At 44.2% G+C, this 23,263-nt stretch overlaps 1 protein-coding gene across 1 annotated transcript in view; it reads left to right on the plus strand.

The window, feature by feature from the left end:
• Positions 1–6,449, plus strand: part of LOC119385908 (transient receptor potential channel) — a 13,002-nt gene extending 6,553 nt beyond the window's left edge. Inside the window, exons 2-4 of the mRNA XM_037653273.2 lie at positions 44–176; positions 323–646; positions 1,356–6,449. Coding sequence (XP_037509201.1) covers positions 44–176; positions 323–646; positions 1,356–2,421 — 1,523 coding nt within the window. The 3' untranslated portion in view covers positions 2,422–6,449. The remainder of the gene's footprint in view (positions 1–43; positions 177–322; positions 647–1,355) is intronic.
• Positions 6,450–23,263: the final 16,814 nt, after the last annotated feature.

Raw genomic sequence — 23,263 nt, forward strand, 5'->3', positions numbered from 1 at the left:
GTGTGAAACGGAGACGGTTTTCTTGCACGCCTGGCTGGGCCAGCTGTCTGCACAAACGAGGGCCAGCCTGGGGAATACACATGTCAGCCGGGCAGCTGGATCAACCCGGCAATTATGGCCGTCTACTTATTGGTCGCCAATATACTGCTCGTCAACCTCCTCATCGCCGTATTCAAGTAAGACCGCTGTTTGACGAACCATTCATTCATTCATTCATTCATTCATTCATTCATTCATTCATTCATTCATTCATTCATTCATTCATTCATTCATTCATTCATTCGAGACGGGATTAACCCAAGCTGACTGACTTTTCTTGCAGCAACATCTTCATCGAGGTGAACGCCATCTCCCAGCACGTGTGGAAATCTCAGCGGTTCACGGTGGTGATGGAATACGAGCAGAAGCCGCTGCTGCCGCCGCCACTGATCGTGTTGTCGCACGTGCACCTCGCCATCAAGTGCGGCGTGCGCTGGTGGAAAGGCAAGAGCCGCACCTTCGACCACGGACTCAAGCTGTTCCTGGATGAGCCAGACATCGAACGTATTCACGACTTCGAGCAGGAGTGCGTCGAGGGCTACTTTCGCGAACAGGAGACTCAGCAGCAGATGACCACCGAGAACCGCGTGCTCACTACCACTGAGAGGCACGTGTGCCACGATGGGCTCTCCTCATTCGGAAGCCTTGGCACAGCGTACTTTTACGTTACAGAGTTGAACGATAATCACTGTTGGTCAAACGCTAGAATGTCTCTTTTCTTCCTTTTAGAATAATCTATGCTCTGCTAGTTAACTTTCTGTTGGCCATATGCGTTCCGGTGCCCCTTACGCTTCAATTAAACTCTGTAAGGTCTTCATAATCAAATAATGCTTGAAAATCAATATTGTCGTTTATATTTGCTCCAGGTAGGTAGGTAATAAACTTTATTTAGAGTCCAACGAGGAATCACTGGCCCGGGCTAGGCCTCCAGGAGCCGTAGTTCTTATGCTCTAACTTCTTCACTAGTGAACGAAAGCAAGGAATGAATCGAGGGGCAGTTTTCTAACATAATGAAGAGATCAGATATTAAACCAAAACGAGACATCCGGGGCATTACTTGTAGCTCTTTAGAGAAGTGTACTAATTATAAAATAAACGTAAATTAAAGGGGACAAAAACAGAACAGGTGGAGACCGAACACAACATTTGCTTTGCGCGTGTCTTTTTTACCAGGTTTAGCCCTGAAAATTACATTTCTTTTGGTGAATCCACAAACTTCTCAAACGCATAGTCCTGCTCTTCGCAGAATGATTCATTTTAATAAAGAAATGATCCTCTTCATGCGACGGAAATTGAAAGCTGAATTCTCTATGCAGAGTGGACGCCATGTCGCAGAGGGTCGAGGACATCCACCAGTGGGAAATGAAGGCCAGCGCCACCATCCAGGGCTTGGACATCCGGATGACGCAGCTCGAGCACATCGCGGAGCAGATCTCCACGTCACTACAGCGCCTGCTCGAGGCGGAGGAGCTGGACTTCGAAGACAGCCGCAGTCCGTCGGCCGAGAGCGACCACTCGGCGAGTCCGCCCGAATACGAGCCCAGGTCTCCGTCGCCACCGCCTCCGCAGCCTCCGCAGTCCCCAGCACCAGCAGACCTGAGCTCCGACACTAGCAGGAGGCCAGAAGAGACTGCGCCGGTGTCTCCCAAGAGGCCAGTCATGGTCGCGCTGTCGGCGCCCGACGGCACGTCTGTGGCACCGCCGGACCTCCTCGTACGGCAAGGCTCCGGCAGGCGGCGCGGTGGTTCCATCCGAAGGAAGACGGCCCACCAGCGGCTCAGCCGACAGCTCACGGTAGCCACCAACGAAGTGCTCGACATGGCTTCACAGAAGCGGAAGAATCTGCAGCGCTGGCAGAGCGTCTGCCAACCTGACGTTGGCGGTGGCAGTGACATACTGCAGCAACACCAGGCCTCTGGCAGGCCTAGCCGTCTGGAGCGTGGCATGTCGTGCGTGAGCCGATGGACCGAGCCACGACCGGCCAGTAGCAGTTCACGAGCTCCCTTCCTGTCGGCTCTGCGCGGCGAATACACGAGCATCACGGACGAGCTGGAGAGCACGGCGTGTCTGCTTCCACCTCCGGAGAGTCCTACTTCGCCGGCACCGACTCCCATGGTGGCAGCTATTGCGGCTGAGACGGAGATTCTGAGGGACGCTGAGGCGGCCGACTACCAGATGATGGGTGGCATCATCCAAAGGCGCCTCCAAGGAGAAGAAGCCGCTTCGCTCGAGGAACTCAGTGACTTCGCCGAGGAGTCGTCGGACGTCGAGGAGATCGTGGGCACCGGCTCGCGGCGCCTCATGATTCGCGTCACACCCGCGCCCGAGGACGACAACCAGCGAAGGAGGGCTAGCTTACCCAGCGGCGGCGAGGTGCCCTGACGGCGGCGTGACCGCAACCTTCTCTCGTCGGGCCGGTGCGAGCATGCGTATAGGTTTTCACACAGCGTAGATCTACCTTTATCTAGAGGGCGTCCTTAACTACCACGTTTAAGGTTCGCGAAATGTTTAGCCCTGTAGGGTTTCTTCCCGCAGCAGCGATATGAAGGTAGAATGCGTAGACAAGAGCTAGTATTTCATTAAGGTTCGTTCGGCTGTGACGAGTTCATGAAGGTTTCTGGCGGTCTTTCCAAAGCACATCTCACATTATGCAATTAATTAACCAGAAGGAAAGGAACGGAAAGTCACTACCAATACACCATCACCGACTGTCAATACAGGACCAAGTCTGGCTCAACTGCACATTTCAAAGGCTGCCCTTTCGATTGATAATGCAATAATGGCGCTTGACGTACAGAACAAGGGTGTTATCGATGCAGCCACGCATGTTTTTATTCCCGGCACGCTTTGCGCATAGTCAGCAGTGCGACTTCTTCCTGAATATGAGGTGCGTATGCGTGGGATAACTATTTTTCGTCGGCGAGAGTGAAATGAACTCTTTAGTGACGAGCGTTTGAGTGACAACCGCATATCAACGATGTGGCCCTCATTTGTAAGCACGCATTAATCTCGGGGGTGGTTATGTACAGAAGTAGCGTTAGCGCATTGTAGTCTTCTGCTTGTCTGTCTTCTTGTATAGGATGCTGTCTTTTTTTCGGTGTAGGTATACGTTGTCTTCCGCTTTGCAAGGCAGCTAAGGATTTATGTGTAAGGTGCAGTCAGGATTGTTCATGAACCATAATCTACATCCGTATTTTTCGGAGCGGATGACTCAGTGCAGACGAGTACTTGTTGTATTCTCTGCAACTTTTATCGCAGCAGGGTTTTTCATTGTTTTTTTCTGTACGATAGTAACCGTTTTGAACGTATTCGTTTCGCATTGTAGACTTACAACTGACTATCATGACCAGTCAGTGACTGTTATCAGCCTTTCGTTTTCAATGAGGAAAAAAGTAGCTCACATTTCGTTACGAAATTGCCGGTACAGGTACTCTGCAACCGAGCATTATCATGAACTTAACCTCTAGACATGACGTCAAATACGTCACCAATCATGCGCCTCGAATTTGGGTGCTCGAATACCAAGTGCTCATGTTTACATCTAAGAGGATATCGATGTTGCTGGTACCGGTAGTCGCAATCACTGCTGAACAGCTAGCATTCAAGATATGATAGAAGGGTTCGTTAGTTAAAAAGGCAGAGTGAAAGTTAGATAATTGTGAACGTTAAGGTATAAATAAGGTATTCAGCCAACGCCTTAACATCAAAGGTACTTATCAGAAAACAGCCATTTATCAGCGTCGGGGAGTAGATTGTTGCCTCATGTTACGGGTCTCGTAAGCTAGATAGAAGACGAAAAGAAAGGAGGCACGTGATACCACTCAGCAGTAAGCTGGTTACTAGTAGCCGCAAAACGGTTAATGGTCACATGTGGCTTACCGATACCAGCATTATTTTGTGAGAGTTTAGAAGCTAGCTTCTTTCTCATATGTGTCGAATAGAAATGCGTCATTACGTAATTAAAAAAAATATTTTCAGAGTTCATCGTTGAAGACATACAGTTAGCTTGTATTTAGTGGTTGAAGTAAAATATTCTTTAGGCGTCTGCCAGCGCCAGTTCATCAGCTCATAATGAAACCTTTTGAGACATATCTCTATGGCAGGAGCGATCGTTGCGATCAGTTGCGTCAGTGATTAAAGACAGACAGGAATAACGGTGCGTGTTAGTAAAATATCGTGGAATGGACAGCGCGACTTTCGCAAGGAGATAAAATTTTGTAGCGCACAATAAAAACAAGATCCGAAGGAACTGAAAGGGACGTTGCGGACATTTTTCAGTTCCTGTTCTTTTTGTGTGCACTAAAAGTTAACTTATATTACCAACATGCCCAAGGATATGTTTTTTTGTAAGCACGTCTTACGAGGGGTTTGTTCCTATATATGCTACAACTTTAGTCTGGCTCACGTCAAACTTACCGCGCGCTGATTTCGACGTATGACGTCTCCGTAGCTACAACGTCCCACCGAACCCTTCGTATTCATCTGGTTAGGCTAAACTCTCGTTCATCAGCGTTCTTTTGTGAAACAGTCCTTTTTGATATGCTGCATCAAAGTACCAGGGTTAAATTGAGACGCGGGGTGAATGTATACAGACTACATTTTTATTTGTTGTGCGAAGGCAACAGTGCGGCCTTCGGAAAACATTAAGAGACCACAGTGCACCGAGTTTTTTGCGAGTTAACGGTAAGATCACGGATATTCGCATGCTCCGAGGATGCTTGTCACTTTAAGAAAATACTCTAAATTGCGTACTGCTGCAATTTTTCCAGCAGAATATTTTACTGAACTTAAAGAAAAGACGGTCCTTAGACTACTGGTTATAAATTTCATACAAGAAAAAAAGGGTTTCTCTGTATCGGGCAGTTATTTAGAACAGTTGTTTTGAGTCAAATCCAGCAGTTTTTTAGAATGAAGATTCCGCTTCACTCTGAATAACTGCTCGATGGAATCCAGAATTTCTCTTTGAGCAGGAAAGTGTCTACATTAGGGAAAAAAATGTTGTACAAAAATGCAGAACGCTTCCATCTGTTTCTTTGATATCGAAGTGTCTGAAAGTCCACGTAAACTGTCATCGTGGTAAATATAAACTCTATCGCGGGCAGTTCGAGCCTGGAGTATAAAGGCGTTGACCTCCGTCACTGGGATTCACTTAGAGACCGCTTTAAGCTGCTGGCATTTCAGGGTCTGCTCTGCAGCGGCAGGGGGAAACATTGACTAAAGTGCACGTGCATTAATCAGACAAAATCTTAGTTGTTTAGACATCTGCACGCGACGTTCTCGAACTGGTGCACCGTGAATTCGTGCTGAAGGACCGTTCGGGCAGCATCGTCTAGCTATTCAAGGCGTTGTAACGCTTCCTCAGATTACGCGGTTATCCTCGATAGTAGTGCCTGCCGCAATGTCTCAAATGTGCACCCTATGTACGCGTGGTGAGCGTAGCCCGTCCTCTTTCGGGCAAAGGCTGCACGTTGTAATTAAGAGCTGGCGCGTGCTTCCATCGGTGCTATAGACATGTATGTATGTATCTAACCGAAAGATTTCCGAGTGTCGCAAAATCCAATGAGATTGTAAAGTTTGCCAGAGAGTGTAAATTGTTTTACGATAGAATAGCACCCTTGCACAGCGTAAGTGGAAAGTTCCCGGCACAGAAATGGGTCCCTATATGATGTTCTGAATGTTAATTATCTGAAGACTGTAGGGGCGGAGGCTGTTGCTGTACTAAGGACATTTGTGAGTCCGTACTACTATTTGGTTATCTATATTAGCAAAAGAAAGAAATATAGTCGTTCAACCTTCAGATTACATTGTCCAGGTCTACTAAAGCGCGTATAACTGACTGAGCAGACAACGTTAGCTCTAAACAAGCGATTCACATTCACAGCGTTCAAATCGAACGTCACAATGAAGCCGGTTTTAAAGAAATATTAAGCGAACGGGTGTGGAAAATCGAGATCGCGCAGTTATAGTACGTCACGTTTTCACGCGCGGGGCTTCCAGTGTGCAGATCATGTGACGCCGCTACATACGTGGGCAACGCACAATCATATCATCGTGAGTAAGGCTCATGCAGAAAATACTCTGTAGTGAAAAAGAAGTCAGGCGCCGTTGCAGCAGCTCCCAGTCACGTATTAAGTTCCAATACAGCATTTCCTGCTTTGATTTCGTTCCCAAAGCGGAATGAGGCTATCGTCCCGTTGATGCGGCTCACTCCTCTGAGATTCTTGTTGTAAGGATTCTGACATGACATCAGAATCCATACATTTAGGGGCTGATGCTTGCAGATACGAGCGAGGAGAGCGCTTTCTTGTATTTCTTGGTATATAGTCGCGTAGGAGAGACCAGTAGCATTCGCTCATAGCTTCTGCTTTTAGAGTTTATTGTGCTCGATGCATGCAAGTACTGAAATGAGGTTGCAGCGTGCCTCATAGCGAAAGCTTGCACGCGGATGACAAAATTCATTCAGCGCGTTCAAAACTGAAAATTAATTCGCATTATCTCAATCATGCAACCTCACAAAGAAAAAAGTATTTGAGGAGGGCATAAAGCGTATATAAAGGAATACCTTTTTTTTAATGCCCGTCAACAAGAAAATGAAAGACAGTGTCGTTCTGAGGCAGTCGTAGCTTTTTCATGCAATAAAGAAGTGCAGGACCTCGACTTTATATCACGAGCGAGAAGGTCGAACAGAATAAATTTAGAAGTGTTATAGGCAGTTGTTTCTTCGTCTTTGTCGAAAGCTAAGTATCTGCTGCGCTTGTCGAGACTAAGCCGTTTGGCACTGCGCACGTGGCTTAGAGGTCCGAACACAACTCCTCCATCAGATGTACGACGCCTCAAGACATTTTAGGTTCGTTGCGGTGAGTCACATAAGTGAACAACGTGTGACCGTCGAAAGCAGAATTGGTACCTTTAAAATCCAAAGCAGGCTCTCTGTCTATCTCAGTTACTGAAAAAAAAAACAAGTTGATCTAATGACGACAATTAGACACTTTTAATAAAATTTCATTGCATTCTTAGATGTGCAACGACAATTTAAGATTTAGCAATTTTCATCCGGCACTTTCATTCTCACGTTAGCAATACTACCTTAATTTACGTATGACGTCTTCCTAAAACAGGGTTCGCTGGTGCATCAGGGTTTATGATTGAGACAACAAACTTTCTTCATTATGAGATCAAAAAACTTGTTATTCGTGTTTTTATGTAACTGCAGGAGAACTAAAAGAAGGAAATGAGCAAAGAAGACTCTGGGAAGTATTACTTGGGGTTTCAAAATATCAATGCGTAACACCGAGGACCCCTATTCGCGCGCATTGTAAGCATTGACCGGTTGCTGTAGCAACCTACATTCAGCTCATATCAGTCAGAATGTCAAGGCTGATGGGACTGCACAAACGCGATCACTGTCTCCTCTGTGTAAACCTTTCTGAATCTCAAAAAAAAAAAAAAGTAGCACACTGTTGTACAAACGAAGACCACACGACTGCGAGCTTAATCTCGCTCTTCGAACGCGAAGAAAGTGTGATCTGTACATAGTTATATGTAAAATCGTTTCTAACGTGCGTGAACACCCTTGAGCCGGGCACTTGTATGTTACTGCGACGTCGGAGAACTTCAAGAGCGACGTCTCGCGCAGCTCGTTTTCTCGCGAATATTTTTCTTCCCATCCACATCGTGCGGTAAATGTTGCACTAGGGCTTTACGACCCTTTCCCCGCAATCGTATGCTTAACCTGCTCAAGAACAGAGATAAACATACACTCCTTCTCTGACCCGTGCCACCCCATGCGGCGTAAGTTTGTTCATGTAGGAGTAGGCTTACTAGCACAACAACGCGAATAGCTGGTAATACGCAAAGAACAGATGGTAATACTGGCTTGTGCAAAACAAAAACTCGAAATGCGCAGCTACATCCAGGTGCGTACATTCAGATGCGGACATTCAGGTGCATGCATTCAGGTGCAGCCTAAAGGAGCATAACTCGTGACAGCAAATCGCAACACAACATTAGCGATTGCACTATCCGCGCAAAAAAAAAAAAATTAAGGGACAGCTGAAAGCAGGAGTGAGTGTACTTACAGAGTATTTTGGACTACTCATCACTTCAAAACACATGCCGTCGTTACCTTGTTGTTGTTTCCGACTAAGTGAATACTACATATTGTTGGCGGTGTGGTGCGATTTATCCAAGCATAGAATTATGAAAAGCAATAGCACGGCAGTACTCACGGTAGCTTTTCAACCGCGATTATGAAGGCTGAATTTATGAAGGTTTGCGACCAGTCACAGCGCGCTGTGAAGGCTCGTAGAGGCTGTTGGCTAGAACTATGGCTGAAGCTATGCAGTACATGGATCGCTGGACGAATGTATGAGTTCGAAAAAGTGGTTGATAGCACGGAAGAAGAGACATGAGAGGAAGGTCAACACCATAGAGCATCATTTAGTGGCATTGAAAGCTATTATAGAATATAATCGCATAGAATATCACTAGTGCTTAAACGAACGACGTAGCGATGCATTGCAAGACTTTACAAGAATGATTGCCTTAGAAAACAATCCCGGCGTTCATTAGACCTTCTTTTGGTTGCTAATGTAACGTTGGTAACAAGTGGAAACTATTAGCTTCTCATGGTTAAGAAAAGCATGTTCCCAACAAGTAACTTTAATAATTCTGTGAATGTTGTTGTCTGCACCCCGCCAACGTTCGATTTTTCCTAAACATTAGGCAGCGTGAACTGTACATAAAAGTAGCTATGCTGAATTGTATTTTTTTTTTCTATAGGAATACACATGTAACTACACGCAAGTATCCAAGAAAGGAAAGAAGAAGCCTACATGGCGTCTTTTATGCTTTATCTTTTTAACTTTTATCTTTTAACAACAACGTTCAACCGATGCGGGGTGCGTCGTATGAGCCGGACTTAGTCACGAATTCTAAGTTCCGACGGCATAAAGTTCAATAAAACTTGAGTGAAAGCATGGGGCACACACAGGAAATGATTCCTTCATTCAAGGAGAATGTCACTGAATGAGAACATATGTATGTATATATACATGATCAAAACCAGTGCAATTTAACGATAAAGTACAGACGCCATATCAATTCTAGCCTAATTGCGATGCTATCGTGTGTTGATTCTTTGCAAGCCACCTTCTCAGCTATTAACGTTGGCGAATGTTTACACGTTTCAAAAAAAGATTAACATAGGAATATTGTATTTCATCCCCTTGCTAATTGTGTATGTCAGCAAGAGAGCGTGTAGCTAGTCGTATGTACACCAGGATTGTATATAAAGAGTAAAGAAGATATTCAGAAATATATAAATATATTACAAACAAATATAGAAATATATTTGTATAAAGATACTGGATGCAACATAAATTTAATTATTTAAAGAAGCATGCTGTGATGAAGAGTTGAAGAATGAGCACGTTTCAAATATATTGCCTAAAAAAACGTTTGTGGCAAAGACGCAACTTCACTTGCGACACTTCATATATAGCTCAGCGTGTTTCATTAGGGATTCTTTTATGGTCTTCAAAGGAACAACTCCTTGATTGTAGTACAGTGCATGTACCGTTTTAATATTCGGCAAAGTAGTTGCGTTTATGTTCTGTAAATTGTTTGGACTCACGAGCGTGAAGCGTGACAAAATGTTCAGGCCTTAAAAGTAGTTGCACGTTCTTGGCTTTGTCGCGTCTGTGAAATTAACGCCAAGTGAGGAATTTAGTCTGCCTGCACGTAGCGTTCTTTAGGAGCCTAACCTAATTCAGCGCTGTGAACTTATTACAGGTCATCAGTTGACTTAATAACCTCTGATTAGCATTGTGAAGAGGTTGCATTATTTTTGTGCAGAAGTCAGAAGATGTAACCACCACTCATTGCTACCTTTGTGCCCCTGAAGTGAGTGCTTGCACACTCTTTTTCTTCTTTTTTGCGTAAGAACATGTGATACAAACGTTTCGGAATTGAAGTCTGATGTCTTGGAATGTTGTTTTGCAAGCGTTCTTTCAAGCGCATTAAACACTGCAGGCTGTGAGAGTGTGTGAATGTGGAACGGCCGGGGACGCTCGAACAAATGAGACAATCGAATGCTGGCAGTAGAATGTTCAAAAAGAGCACGTGATGAAAGTTTTGTGAAACTGTCTTAAAATGGTCTCACCCCTTCGCCGTGACGGCATCAATTTCTGTCAAATAGAGAGCTTTCTCGCCATCACTTTTTTTCTTTTTTTTTTTGAGCATTGAACATTGGCTAACGTTACCTGCGTGCCGTTTTCAGGAGAAAACAGTATGTGAACATCAATCCCTTTCGAATTACAATCCGTATACCGTAATTACAAACCGTATACAATCAAAAAGTTACAGTAAATTTTTGCAGAATTCTGACTTTATGTGAACGTCTGTTCATCACGAACGTAAATATAAGAAAAGAATACATGGCTGAAGGTGTGACGCGGTCAGCTAAGGTCATAAGCTATCTGCTCACACTAGAGTGCATTCGATTGTTTCATTTGTTCGAGCAGTGCGGCATTGTCTTTTTTTTTTTTGGCGCGTTATTTGTAGGGCGGTCTACGAACTCACCTGTTCGTTGTGTAGCGTGCCACCGACGTTCGACTTTCTCACACCACATAGAAATGTGCTCAGATGATGTGCGATCGCTAACTAGTTTGTATAGGCGTCGTCTTTCTCTGACTGTGCGTTCGAGCTGGAAGAACAAGCTGTAGAATTTTCTTTTCGTCCATGATCTCAACTTAAGAAACGAAGAATGCAGATTTCAGATGTTGAACAAGTAACGCCGAAGACTTGGAGGAACGCTGTGAAATATACCGTGCGAATTGTCCTGTTCTACAAGTCTCAAAATTACATGAAGTGATGTCATTTGACAGACCTCCACTGCGCGTCTATATTTTAGTGGATGCCTACGAAATTCCTGATTGTACCAGTAAGAAAAATACCTGCGTGTGTCCAATCCGTTTTTCCTTCACAGTACTTGTAATTCAACGTAACTCGCACTAGTACGCGTTTACTGCTTCATGTAACTATTTTTGTTGAGTGCACCGAAATATAGAACACGTGCGGGTTGCGACACAAAATCATGCTACGCAGAATACGAGAAACTGGTTCAGTTGATAAGATGTTGTCGGTCTGGCTTGACTGGACCTTTGTGATCTACTCTTTGCATATGGACAGAAATAAAGGCAATAAATTGTTTTACAAAACGAGCAAGGAAGTCTCTGTTCCTCTTCATGGAAGTCTCTGTACCTATTCAAAAGGCCGAAAATGGTATTTTGAATAGACACGAGAGAGATGTGCTTTCTTTTTGTCATACAATATATGGACGTCTCTGGAATGACAGCAAAAGACATTAACATCTGCAATAATTGTAAGCTGTAACGCTACCTTCTTTTTAAATATGGTGTCAGCAAAGAGGGAGCCATGTAGGGAAAAACTATGAGCATTTTATTCTTGGACGTGAAATACAGGCTTCCACCGGAAAATCAAATTACGACACAAATAGACGGAATCACAAACACGGCGTCGGGGATGGTGCTCTCGTGTTATCTCGCCACGCCTCGCTTTTCACGCGTAAAATTCCTGCCCCATTTCCTTCGTCCTTCCCTTTCCATGTAACGAACTTCCACCGATAAGACGACGTATGAGTAATTATAATACTCTTCCCCTCATTTTGCGAGCTCCGCAAAGATGCAGAATTCCGTATGGGGGTTTCTTTGAAAGACGTGTTGTTTAAAAAAGTTCCATGAACATATCTACGAGACAGTAATCTAGCAAGATAATTTTTGCGCATGTCTACATGAACAACGTAAACGACGACAAAAAAAATACAGAGAGAGTATGACTACCATTAAAGTAAACATGAAATTCTTGTGAGAAAAACAGGATTTCTAGACAGCTATACGCCAAGATGAAATTATTCAGATCAATGTAGCGGCTGCATTTCTGGCAATGAATTTTCGGCGCTGGCACAATTATTCATTGGTTTTACTTTTTTATTCAGGAAATACTTATGAAATATTTAAGAAGAAAGAAAATGTAAGCACTTGTCTATTGCGAGATTTGCCTGCTATATTCTTATGGTGCGGGCTGAGGATTTATTCTTTTCATACCTCACAATAAAGAATGTCTATCGCGAGAAAACTTTTTTTTAAACTTATGTCTAAAAGCTCAGCTGCTGAGTATAGAAGTGTCTTACACTTTCATTTGATTTTTTATATTACTGCTACATATTCTATTTTACTGTGCTATCCCTTACATGTGCCCAGATGTGTTTGTTGTCTATTAATCACAGCTTGTTACGCAGTTTAGTGCCATAAGTGATAGCTATGAGTCATTGGAGGTTTAAATTTAATACTTCGTTATTATGACGTTAGTAAGTCATGTGGTGAATTGATATAACAGCAATCATTGTTATAACCAATATATTATGGCTAAATCATAGCCCGCTCTTGTTTCTACGCGTGTCTCTTTAAGTATTGTCGACTTTGCGAAAGGAAAATGGAGATGGTGACTCGAAGTTAGCAAGCACAAAACCAAAAAAAGGAAATGTCACGAATTTGCGAAGGTGCACGTGAACGCACACCAATACTCCAAATGCGAAAATTGCGGAAAGATACTTTTCAATGACATCATTAGTGCTTATGCGTGCGAAATTCCATCACGTAGGTTACAAAAGCTACGATGCAACTTCGCTGTCTGGAGTGAATAATCTAATAAATAACAATTGTTGGGGTTGTACGCCCCAAAACCACGATATGATGGGTGAGAGACGCCGCAGTGGAGGGCTTTGGAAATTTCGACGGCCTGGGGTCCTTTAAAGCGCACCTAAATCTAAGCACACGGGCCTCTAGGATTTCGCCTCCATCGAAATGCGGCCGCCGTGACCGTGATACGCGCACATTCTATTTATCCGAATACAATACTACACACATAGGGCGTGTGCCACTGTGTTACTTGTTTATCTGTGTCCTTAACGCGCGTCATTACACATCCTAAAAAGGAAAACCAACAAGCTCAAGTGGAAACCTTACTGAAGAGCGTAAAAAGACAGCACAGAAAGTACCCTCCCGTTCAACATGGGCCTCTACGCAGAGTGCACCAACGCGAGGTATTTCAACCTCGTCAGTTGTGTTTTAGGATCGATTTCACAGTACAGCTGATTTGTTTATTTATATGTAGTGCTCGTTTATGCTCTTTTCTAGTCACTAAAGCTGCAGCAACTGAACCAACAACGGCAACCATGTTTTTGGATTCCGTACGTTTTTCTTTTCTCGAGACACGAAAGTTATCTGCCGAAGTAAATAAAATTTGTTCTATGTGATCTCTATATATGCTACAGCAATGCAATATTTTGTCGCTATTTGAAAGTACATAAAGTTCTTCCTGGCCTTATGCTGTAACACTGCAGATGTAAGCTCACTATACGGCCTGAGAACCAGCGCAGCTGCTTTAAAACACCTAACAGAGCTGCGTGTAACCCGGGTTAATGTTCGCTGACGGGGTGCAGTTTAGTCAGCGCTATAAATAAGTCGATCGATCGCGAAGCAGTTGCTCATAAGTAAATTTTACTGGAACACATAAAAGCATAGACGCGCAAACAAAGAAAAAAATCATAGCATATCCACGGGGTGAATGATGATGAGTGGGGCGAAGCTACGGAGGGAATCATCTGTAAACCGTGAAACTCTTCCGTGAAATGCGCCCAGTACATAATATAAAGAGTGTGAAACATCGTGTATATATTAAACATCAAACTTTTATTGTACTGTTGGTTTACGTGGTCCCTTCATTATCACTTGTGATCGGTGAAATGCAAGGAAGAAGTCCGCTCCCGAGCGAAAGAGCGCCAAGAGCGACCGCATTCCCCGCTCGCCCTGTGCGAATTAAAGGCAAGGCTAGAGGGAAGACAGGACGCGCGTTCCACGACGCGAGGTCGGTAGCATGCCCAACGAAAGCCAACGGAACGCGATCGTGCAAGTGCTCCGGCTTCGCATCGCCTCATGGTTCCATTTAGCGTCCCAAAACCAAATATATTGCTCAAGGTGTGCCTTGCGTTTTTCGTAGAAATAATTTCTTTATCATGTACATTAAGACGAAAAGTTGAAAGCTCACTAGAGTGTATCGCCCGCAAAGTATGTCTTTTAGTGTGATTTAACTCTCGTACGGCAGGGTCCTCGCGCCGTTGCCGGTCCACCTCGCCCGTTGACGATCGGGCGAGGAGGCTACATACAACTACTACTACTACACTTTAAGAAAAACATCTGGCGTTCTTTCGTTCTGCTTTTACAAAACATCTGGCGTCTTTCGTTGGTTTATTTCATCAATCAACGGCGTTTTGAACAAAATTTTTATTGTTTAATCACGCACAGGAGAAATCTCACCAGGCACTACCTTGGAGGTAAACAATGGCTGCTAATGGGAATGAGAGACAGAAGAAGTAAGAAGAAGTCGGCTTTTAGCTAACACTTACACTTCTTCTACTAACGTTTCCTACTGGAACATGCCAATGGCTGCTAATGGGGAATGAGAGACAGAAGAATTCGGCTTTTAGTTAACGCGCACGCTGCGAATTTTTTATTGTTCAACAACGCACAGGAGAAATCTCCCACCGGCACCACCTTGGAGGTCAAAGCGTAAGACTTGTTACGGACTACTACGATGACGACGATTACGAGGGACGAACGGGTGCCGCCTTGAGGAGCTTCGCCCCTAAAAGAACTGTTGCGCCCAATTTATCGCGGTACTCAGAATATCCGCCTGTAGCATAATGCGTGTGAGATATCACTCTAATAAATCACTACTGAAAAGGCGATTTTCTCCGCATTAATGTGAATCAAGACGTGTAATCAGCTTTGCGTCAAGCTTGCGATTGTTTATGACTGTGAAACTTCCTGCTCTGCTGGCGAATATCTGCCATTGTACAGTGCACTGTACGCAGAAACAGGCTTCTTTCGATACGCAGAGGAAAGGGGCATCTGTAACATTTGCAAGGGTGTTTCGTGTAACAAGAAACAAGGATTGAAATAAAGGCGGTTAACCGCAACTGAATGAAAACCAATGACATATGGTTTGCTGTCACGTGGAACCCGTTAGGGTATTCTTTATATCGGGCTTAATTTGTTAACTAAGGTCAATTATGCAAAAATTGTAACGTTCAGTTTAGGGCCAAGTGCGTTTCGTTACTTTGAAGGGGGTATTCCCAGTTTGCTGCCCTGCATTGAGCAAGGGCTAAAGGATGACAGAGAGGTAAGAAAGAAAAGAAAGAGAGAAAGATCGGTATCAGCGCGCGCGCACAAACACACACAAACACACACAAACACACACACACACACACACACACACGCACACACGCACACACACACACACACACACGCACGCACACAACTGAATGAGTGTCATAGTCGTTCAACAAAGCGAGTTGCTCCTAGAAACTTCAACAGCACAACTTCGTGATTTGTCTGTCTGATACAACGGGACATAACGACTAGGACATGCGTAATAGGAAATGTAGTCTCCTTTCCCGCATGGCTGGCAGTTCTGCCTTGTTACTTCAATACGCCATATGTCTAAAGACTAACATCCCAAGTTTCCGGAGCTGCATCGCGAATTGAAGGGCGGCCTTCAGCGTATGCGTGAGGCCGCGACGTATACGCCATGTTCGCGTCAAGCAGCCGCTGATTAATGGAATTCGGTCGCATTCGACGACAGCTCCGCAATGAAGTTTTTTCTTGTCACCCATGCCCTAGGTTCTTGCCTTCTCAGAATGACAACCATGTATTTCCTTTCATTTCCTCGTTATTCAGGCAGCAATATCGAGAGCTTGTCCGAGATCCCGCTAAGGAGGATGAAGGATATCATTTTGTCAGGCTACAGTGACGTCTGCTGTTCCCAGGTAGATTTTTCTGAGACAAATATGATTAATAACGTAGTCAGCCTTGAAACTCGATCTGTAATGTCACGAGTTCAAAAGCTCGGGGAAAACTCAGGATACGACGAATGTTACCGTAATGAAGCAGCGCTGGAGACAACAAAAAAATGTATGCAGCTGAATAAAATGATTGATCTTTCTTGGGACTGGGTCATAACACGAAAGTGAAGCTTGTGACCATAGGAGTAGTCGCAGCTTTGTTGTACGTTAAAAAATATTTGAGCGTAAATTTGCACCATGTCCACTGCAAACAAAAAAAGAAAGAAAGAAAAGAAAAGAAAAAAAAGGAAGAAAATTTGTAGGCAGGAGGAGTGGGGGATGGGGGCTGCATACTGAATGCGTCCTTTACATATTTCGAAATTACTTTGCGTCGTCGTTTTCACCTTACGTTCCTATGCGCAGAACGCGACGTGTCTTTATGGGCCTGTTCCGCCCACTTTCTCTAAAGGTGTGTATGTACACAATGTTAACAATTAGTTCTGATCGAACCTACCTAAAAGGCGTTAAGGTTATAAGGGGAAGTTAAGAGAAATCCGGAAGTGAATCAATGCCCGTATTCACAAGAGCATCTTACGATAAAGTTTCTCATAAAAAATATTTCAGCCAATCACAATGCGGGACATATCATTAGCCAAGCCGGCTGACTAGTGGGAAAACGCACTTACGAAATAGAAGTTTGTGGATTCAGCTCTAAGAGAGCGGAAGGTTAAACTGAAATTGGAGTTACGACGACTCGCGATGAGGCTAGAAAACAAGTGTTCTCTTTCACTGACGTCATTTCCATGACGGAAATGACGTCAGTCATGTTACGGAAGCGACGTCAGTTAATTCTTGAAGAAGACCAGCATAAAACACTTCTGTGTTAAAAATAAGGGAGAAGTCATATATAGCACTTTGGCGCTAGTGGGAATATCTTTTACCGGTGGACACAACAACTGGAAACGACTGGTCTACCGTATTTTCTAAGTAGTTCTTTTAGTCTTAGAGGCAATGAAAACAGAACTGCCGGAATTTTGGCGTATAGCGGGCTTCTTAGGATAAATGCATGTAGCAGACTTGCCTTGTCAATTCTCCCATTCATGCGCGATGTTCAATAAACGAGACCACTAAACTAGGTATCCATGTATCACACTTGAACGCGCTTTTTTCTCCTGTGTTTGTTCATCGTACCTTCCATTCAACAAAATGTTCCAATAGTCCGGTTTAAACCTGTCTGTAAGCCAGCACGCCCGTTTGTACATGTTTTTCTGCCAAGCCACGGCATTTTAAAACCCGTTTTATCGCCGGGTAAGTCTTGTTTAAACGTGTTCGTTGACAAACGAATATTGTTAGAGTTCAAGTTAGTATAAATCGTTTAAATTAATCAGAAGCTCTTAATGGGGAAGTAATAATCGTCATTATCGACCTTCTGAGACAGTATATCGCTGTACGGCCCAACATGTGTCTTAATAAGTCGGGTTCAACGAAGAAAAAAATTGGGGGACCCTTAAGCTCCGCCTTTAAAGGGGTGGTGCCATCAAATTTCGAGGCTATAACAAGCCTGTTGTGGGTTTCCTCTGTATGCAAGGACATTCTACACGAAGGGTCGGGCACAGCAAACGTTTAAAATATATTTTAATTCACTTCCAAAGTGTACCTAAAGGCCCGTTCTCCCGATCTAAACCCATCGCTAGCGCGCCAACACTGACGTAGATCTGTAGGATGGGCAACGAAAGTTGTAGTGACGTCACACCAAATCTGCTGTATTAACGTGAGTATCCTCCGGACTTCCGCCACTTCCGCAACGCACGTACCGGCTGTAGTGAACTAGAATATATTTTAGTTCACTACAGTACCGGCAAAGCATCGGTTGCTACATCACTCGCCGAGTTTCGATAACTTCCTGGCTAAGTGCGTCACAGCCTTGTGTGGTCACGTGACCACGCCTCCTACACTTCTACGTCACTGCCCAACCTAGGCGCCCAGAAACCGAAACCGAAAGATGTCCACATCAAAAGGCGATATCAAATTATTTAGCGAGAATACGTGAATCTTGGTGCGTGCATCATGCTTCCTGGAGCTATAGGAAACGCTTACAGCAAAGAAGGCGCAAGCCACAAATTTGGTGGCACCACCCCTTTAAGAGTTGAACGCAATAGCGAAATCCGGCCCCTAGTGCGCACTTCAACCACTAAGTGCATACTTATTAATGTGTATTGTTACACACACACACACGCACACAGACACACACACGCGCGCGAGCGAATGGTACATACAGGTTTTCGATCTAAAGCAAGAGTCGCATGGCCTCCAAGATACACGCCGCGCGCTTGCCATCTCGGAGGCCATGAAGAGTCTCACAATGCCTCACAGATGACAGCACATTATCAAGCGTTTACTGTTTGCTTGATCAACGCCTCCTCTAGAAAGCCTGCGTTGGCTTTTTATGTTTTCCGCTAGATGGACATAGTTGTCCATTTTTAGAGGTGTTTGAAGGTTCGTGTGTGTTTTTAGCGGCGATGGCTGCACTATCCCGGCCTTTTTCGACGTAGTTTGATGGCCTCCCAAATGCGCCTAGAAATCGCCGAATGGGCTCGTTTTCGTCGTGACACCTGTCGAACAAAATGCGTTAAGGAGACACTACATGGCATTTACGTAGTGTTTTTTTTCCAAAGCAGCTGCAAGTAACATCGTGGCTTTGTGGTAGGACACCTGCTTGCCACGCGAACGGCCCGGGTTCGATCCTCAATGAGACCGAAAATTTTAATCTTTATTTTATTTGCTTCTTGATTTTTCGCTCACGGACGATTTTTCGCTCACAACCAACGGTGCCGACACCGACGGCGGAATTTCTGCGACACGAGCTCTCTAACGCTATCGCGATAAAAAATTGCATTTGAACGTAAACATTGACGTTCTGGAACACTACCATTTGTTGCAAGCAGCACGCAGTTTCTCTACTCTAAAGCAATCGATATGGTGCCTCTTGCCTACAGTAAATTATTTCCGGCTAAACACAATATTCCATTGAGCGTACCTCCCAAATGGGTTTGTTGTCAACTTCAATATAAACGTCACTTCAGCCGCGTAAGCGACCATGCCACCCGCATGCATGAAGTTTGCTTTGTCTGCTACACATCTCGCAGTTAATTAAGATGAAGTTAACCATCCTCTCCTGTCATTGAACATTGTCGCCAGTCGCCGTCCAAATTGTTTTGTGTCCCTACGGTGTCTATAATAGTCTTCAAACCTCAACTTCCAATTAACTTTTATGTCTATCATTCTCTAAAGCAAGAAAGTGTAGTGGACGATTTCAGAATACAGTGAATGAGATACAGTGAACTATAATAACGTTACTGAGAGTAACTAAGCTACTGAGTACATGTACAAAGGTGCGACAGCTTTGGTGCCGCAGTAATTATTTTATGCATTAGTAATACCTCCTAAAAAAACGGGGTTTAGAACGATGGCTTACCGATAACTCGCGTAATAAGTAAACTTTATGTCAGTATATACGCGCAACGTAATAGAATTATGGGAATGCTTTAGAAAGCGGTGAAAGCGAAGTAGATTGTTAAACTCACGAATAAATTCCAATATGGAGGCACGAAAAGCGACAGGAGTGGTTCGGGAAATCGGTAGAGAGTATCATTCTGTTAACTTCCAGCTGGAAGGAGTATCAAACACCTTACTGCAGTACTCGATATTTAAAGTAAGGTAGTGAAGGTTGTAGCTGGGCCGAGATCCGGCAAACGTGGAGGTGTAGCAAGTATTTAACAACATTGTTTCAGTATGTGCTCTACAAAATGGAAACAGAAAGCCCTGTGAACCTACGCCGGACTACATGGTGGACCTATGCCGGACTACATATCGAACTCTACGTGAAACTTTCGTGATTTACAAAAAAAATGGGTGTGCCATAAATTGGCACGCACTACAACTTTCTAATATAAACACCTGCCCTCAAGTCAATAACTGCAAAGATAATTAACGAGTTTTTGATAATTAGTGGCAAGAGTGTCATTTTAACTGCGGCAAAGCTTTTCCGCCTCGACATAGAGTTCATGTGCGAAAACTGCAAGAGGCTTACTGTCATAGGATTTTTAATAAAAAATCTGTATTGTCTAAAAAAACACCCTGTATAAGGCTATGCTCTACATGGTTTTGCTTACGGGGCACCATACACAGCTATGGCATGCTTTACCTTCTCCCTTCCTTATTTCCCTTTTCCTCAACCTCACACAACTCTTCCTCACTCTCACTTCCCTTTTCCGTCGCCTTGCTACACTATATTATATATGGCCATGCTATAGATGGCTATGCTATGCATGGTTATCCTGCGTCACGCCAAGCAACGACATGAGATGACAGCATACGACAGCATACGACAGCCCGTGCCCCTAAAGTGCTCCGCACCTAAAAGAAACATCTATTAGGCCCATCAAAGATTACTTCAGAGAAGCGAAAAGTCCTTTTCTGTACGTTGAGGGTAAAGTGACCGGACCGAGCGCTCAAAAGATTTGGTACGCCTTTCAGTGACCTGCACAAGGACAGATCGTGATGAGTAATGCTGCGTGAACCAAACACCGATATAAAAAGAATTAAAACACAAATAGTCCCGACCGTGCCCTTTTGAACTTCAATGTAATGATTTCCGAATCCCATCCTCCAAATTTACTTTTGCTTTCCAGTAGCTGAAGGCGTGCGAAGCCTTTTTTTCTTTTTTTCCTTTGTTATATAAGTTGGAGGAAGTCATCAGTATAACGACATGCGCCACCCCAGTGCAACCACTCTACGAAGAGATAGTTTCTCGAATCGACCGACCGTGGATGGCGGTGTCGTTTCTTCGGAGGGCAACGGTGCCCGATGAAACAGGGGTCTTCTGCCTTTAAATATTTTACGCCACATTACGCGCCACCCGGCGCTACAATTTGCCACTGTGGACCGTACTCGGGCGTGGGCGCTCTAACTGCTTCGGGGTCACACATCTGACTGTTTGAGGAACTCATCGGGGGTAATTTTGCTCGGCACATTGCATTAGAAATTAATGGCGGAAACTTCGTTAAAGATGCTCTGGAGCATCCTCCGTTCTCGGCGCTTGCGGTCAACGACTTCGGCTCGCCCGTCACAGAGAGCGCCTAAAATACGCAGTCGCTTCTTTGGTGTCCGTAATTTTGCGTCTCGGAAAGCTGCATTTGCGCGATTGCCTAATTTTCCGTTCAAGTTCCGCATGGAACAAAGGACAGTACTTTGCGATGAAACTTTAAAATAAAACATTTCTCAGCGGCTCGAGCCAGGAGCTTGATATTTTGTGGCAGTGCTTCAGAAGGCTATCAGTTTTTATAGCGAGCGCCGTTAACGATGAAAACTTCAAAAAATCTTTAAAAGAGTAGTATAGTCCCATCGCTGCATCAATAGCTTTTGTAACGCAGCAACAGAGTGTCTCTTCCCACACTGATTTAGCAATAGTCCTTCGAGTAAAACAAAACAAAAGCTCTTCGGCAAAGTGCGAACGTTTCTTGTATGTCTTGTGTGTGAACACTGTTGTCGACACGTGGACATTATACATGACGTGCATTAATAATAATAAAAAAAACTGACAATCTTGCTCAAGCTTTCTTACTACTCTGCAGTTATGGGATTTTCTTGTAATGTCAGGGAAAATTCTCTTTAGTCGGTGAAGAAGGATTGATCCTTCTTTACCCTCGAACCCCAACCCAACCCGAGAGGACTGGGAGGCGGCCCTGCTCGGCTGCCAGGACCTTCCGGCCCAAAAAGCCATGGCCCGGCGTGTCAGGACAGCGGTCACGACCAATGGGGTCCCTGACCAGGGACTCCACCTGGTAGTGTAAGGGAGCTCACCCACTAGGGGCTGGTTTCCCGAACAACCTCTCTGTATATAACAGCTTAATAAATGTTTACTACTACTACTTTAGTCGGGGAGCCTAATGAGCCAAAGTTTACATTACTGGGACCCCCCAGAAACTGGTTGCATTGTCCGTTGTAACGCTATAAAAACTAAATATTGAACAGTACTCTGCTTTTCATTCTGACGTATGGCGTAGGCTCAGTTCCCAGGAAGATGCGTGGTTTGAATACGGGTGGCAATTATTGCTTGTATCTATCTGTAACGGTGAGATGACACTCTTGTCTGACCACATCTTGCAGGTTCGTTTGTGAGCTGTTAATACTTCAATACTTCGCAAGCATCCGCCGTGGCAGCGATAGCAGCACAAGTCGTGGACTATATTAGTTGTAATTGCACTTATTTTATTATTTATTTATTATTTATTTGTCAAATACTGTCAGCCTCTCCCAGGCCATTACAGGGAGTGGGTCGAAAGGTACACATAGAAGTACAATGCACAATAAATCAAAGAAGACATTAATAACAACAACCAAAACAACAAACAGTGCATAAACCTCGTAATCAGGAGAAGAAAAAGAATGTACAAAAATACCGCTGTGCTATAGTGTACAAAAATATTCTTCTACCCTTTCCACAAAGCTGTCTACGCTATTCATGCCAATAATGTTCTGGGGCAACGCGTTCCATATTTCAATGGAAGCCGGAAAGAATGGAAATTGGAATGTGTCGCAGCGTGTGGCGTATTGCCTGATGTGCTTATCATGGCACATTCTACGGGAGTGACGATGCGGTGGTTTCAAGTGCTCGTGTTTATCTATGTTTAGGCGATCATTATAGAGCAAGAAAAGAAATTTCACCGCTGCCAACCGCCGCCGGCAGGCTAGTGTAGGAATTCCTGCGGCATTTCGAAGAGCAGTGACACTATCATAACGGGAATAATTTGAAAAAATAAAGCGTAGTGCCTTGTTTTGGATTCTTTCCAATCTATCTGTGAGGTATACCTGGTGGGGGTTCCAAACTATACTGCCATATTCAAGGATGGGGCGCACTAGAGTTTTATAGGCAGCTAACTTTACGGATGCAGGAGCCGCAGCCAATTGCCTTCGCAGAAACCCGAGTGTTTTAAATGCTTTTGTGCATGTGTTTTCAATATGAGCGTTCCATTTTAGATTACTTGTAGTTACACCCAAATATTTTATAGAGTCTGTTCGTGTTATATCAGAGCCCGCCATTTTATAATTGAATGTAACAGGTGATTTCTTATGGCTAATAGTCATACACTTTGTTTTGCTGACGTTTATTTCCATACCCCAGGTTACACACCATTGAGCAATTTTATCTGGAGAAGCATCTAGAAGCTTATGATCGTCAGTACCGCGCACACACGTGTACACAACCAAATCTTCGTAGTGCTATTTGTAGTATTCCTTTCA

The sequence above is a fragment of the Rhipicephalus sanguineus genome, chromosome 3 (genome assembly GCF_013339695.2).
Source record: "Rhipicephalus sanguineus isolate Rsan-2018 chromosome 3, BIME_Rsan_1.4, whole genome shotgun sequence".
Lineage (NCBI taxonomy): Eukaryota > Metazoa > Arthropoda > Arachnida > Ixodida > Ixodidae > Rhipicephalus > Rhipicephalus sanguineus.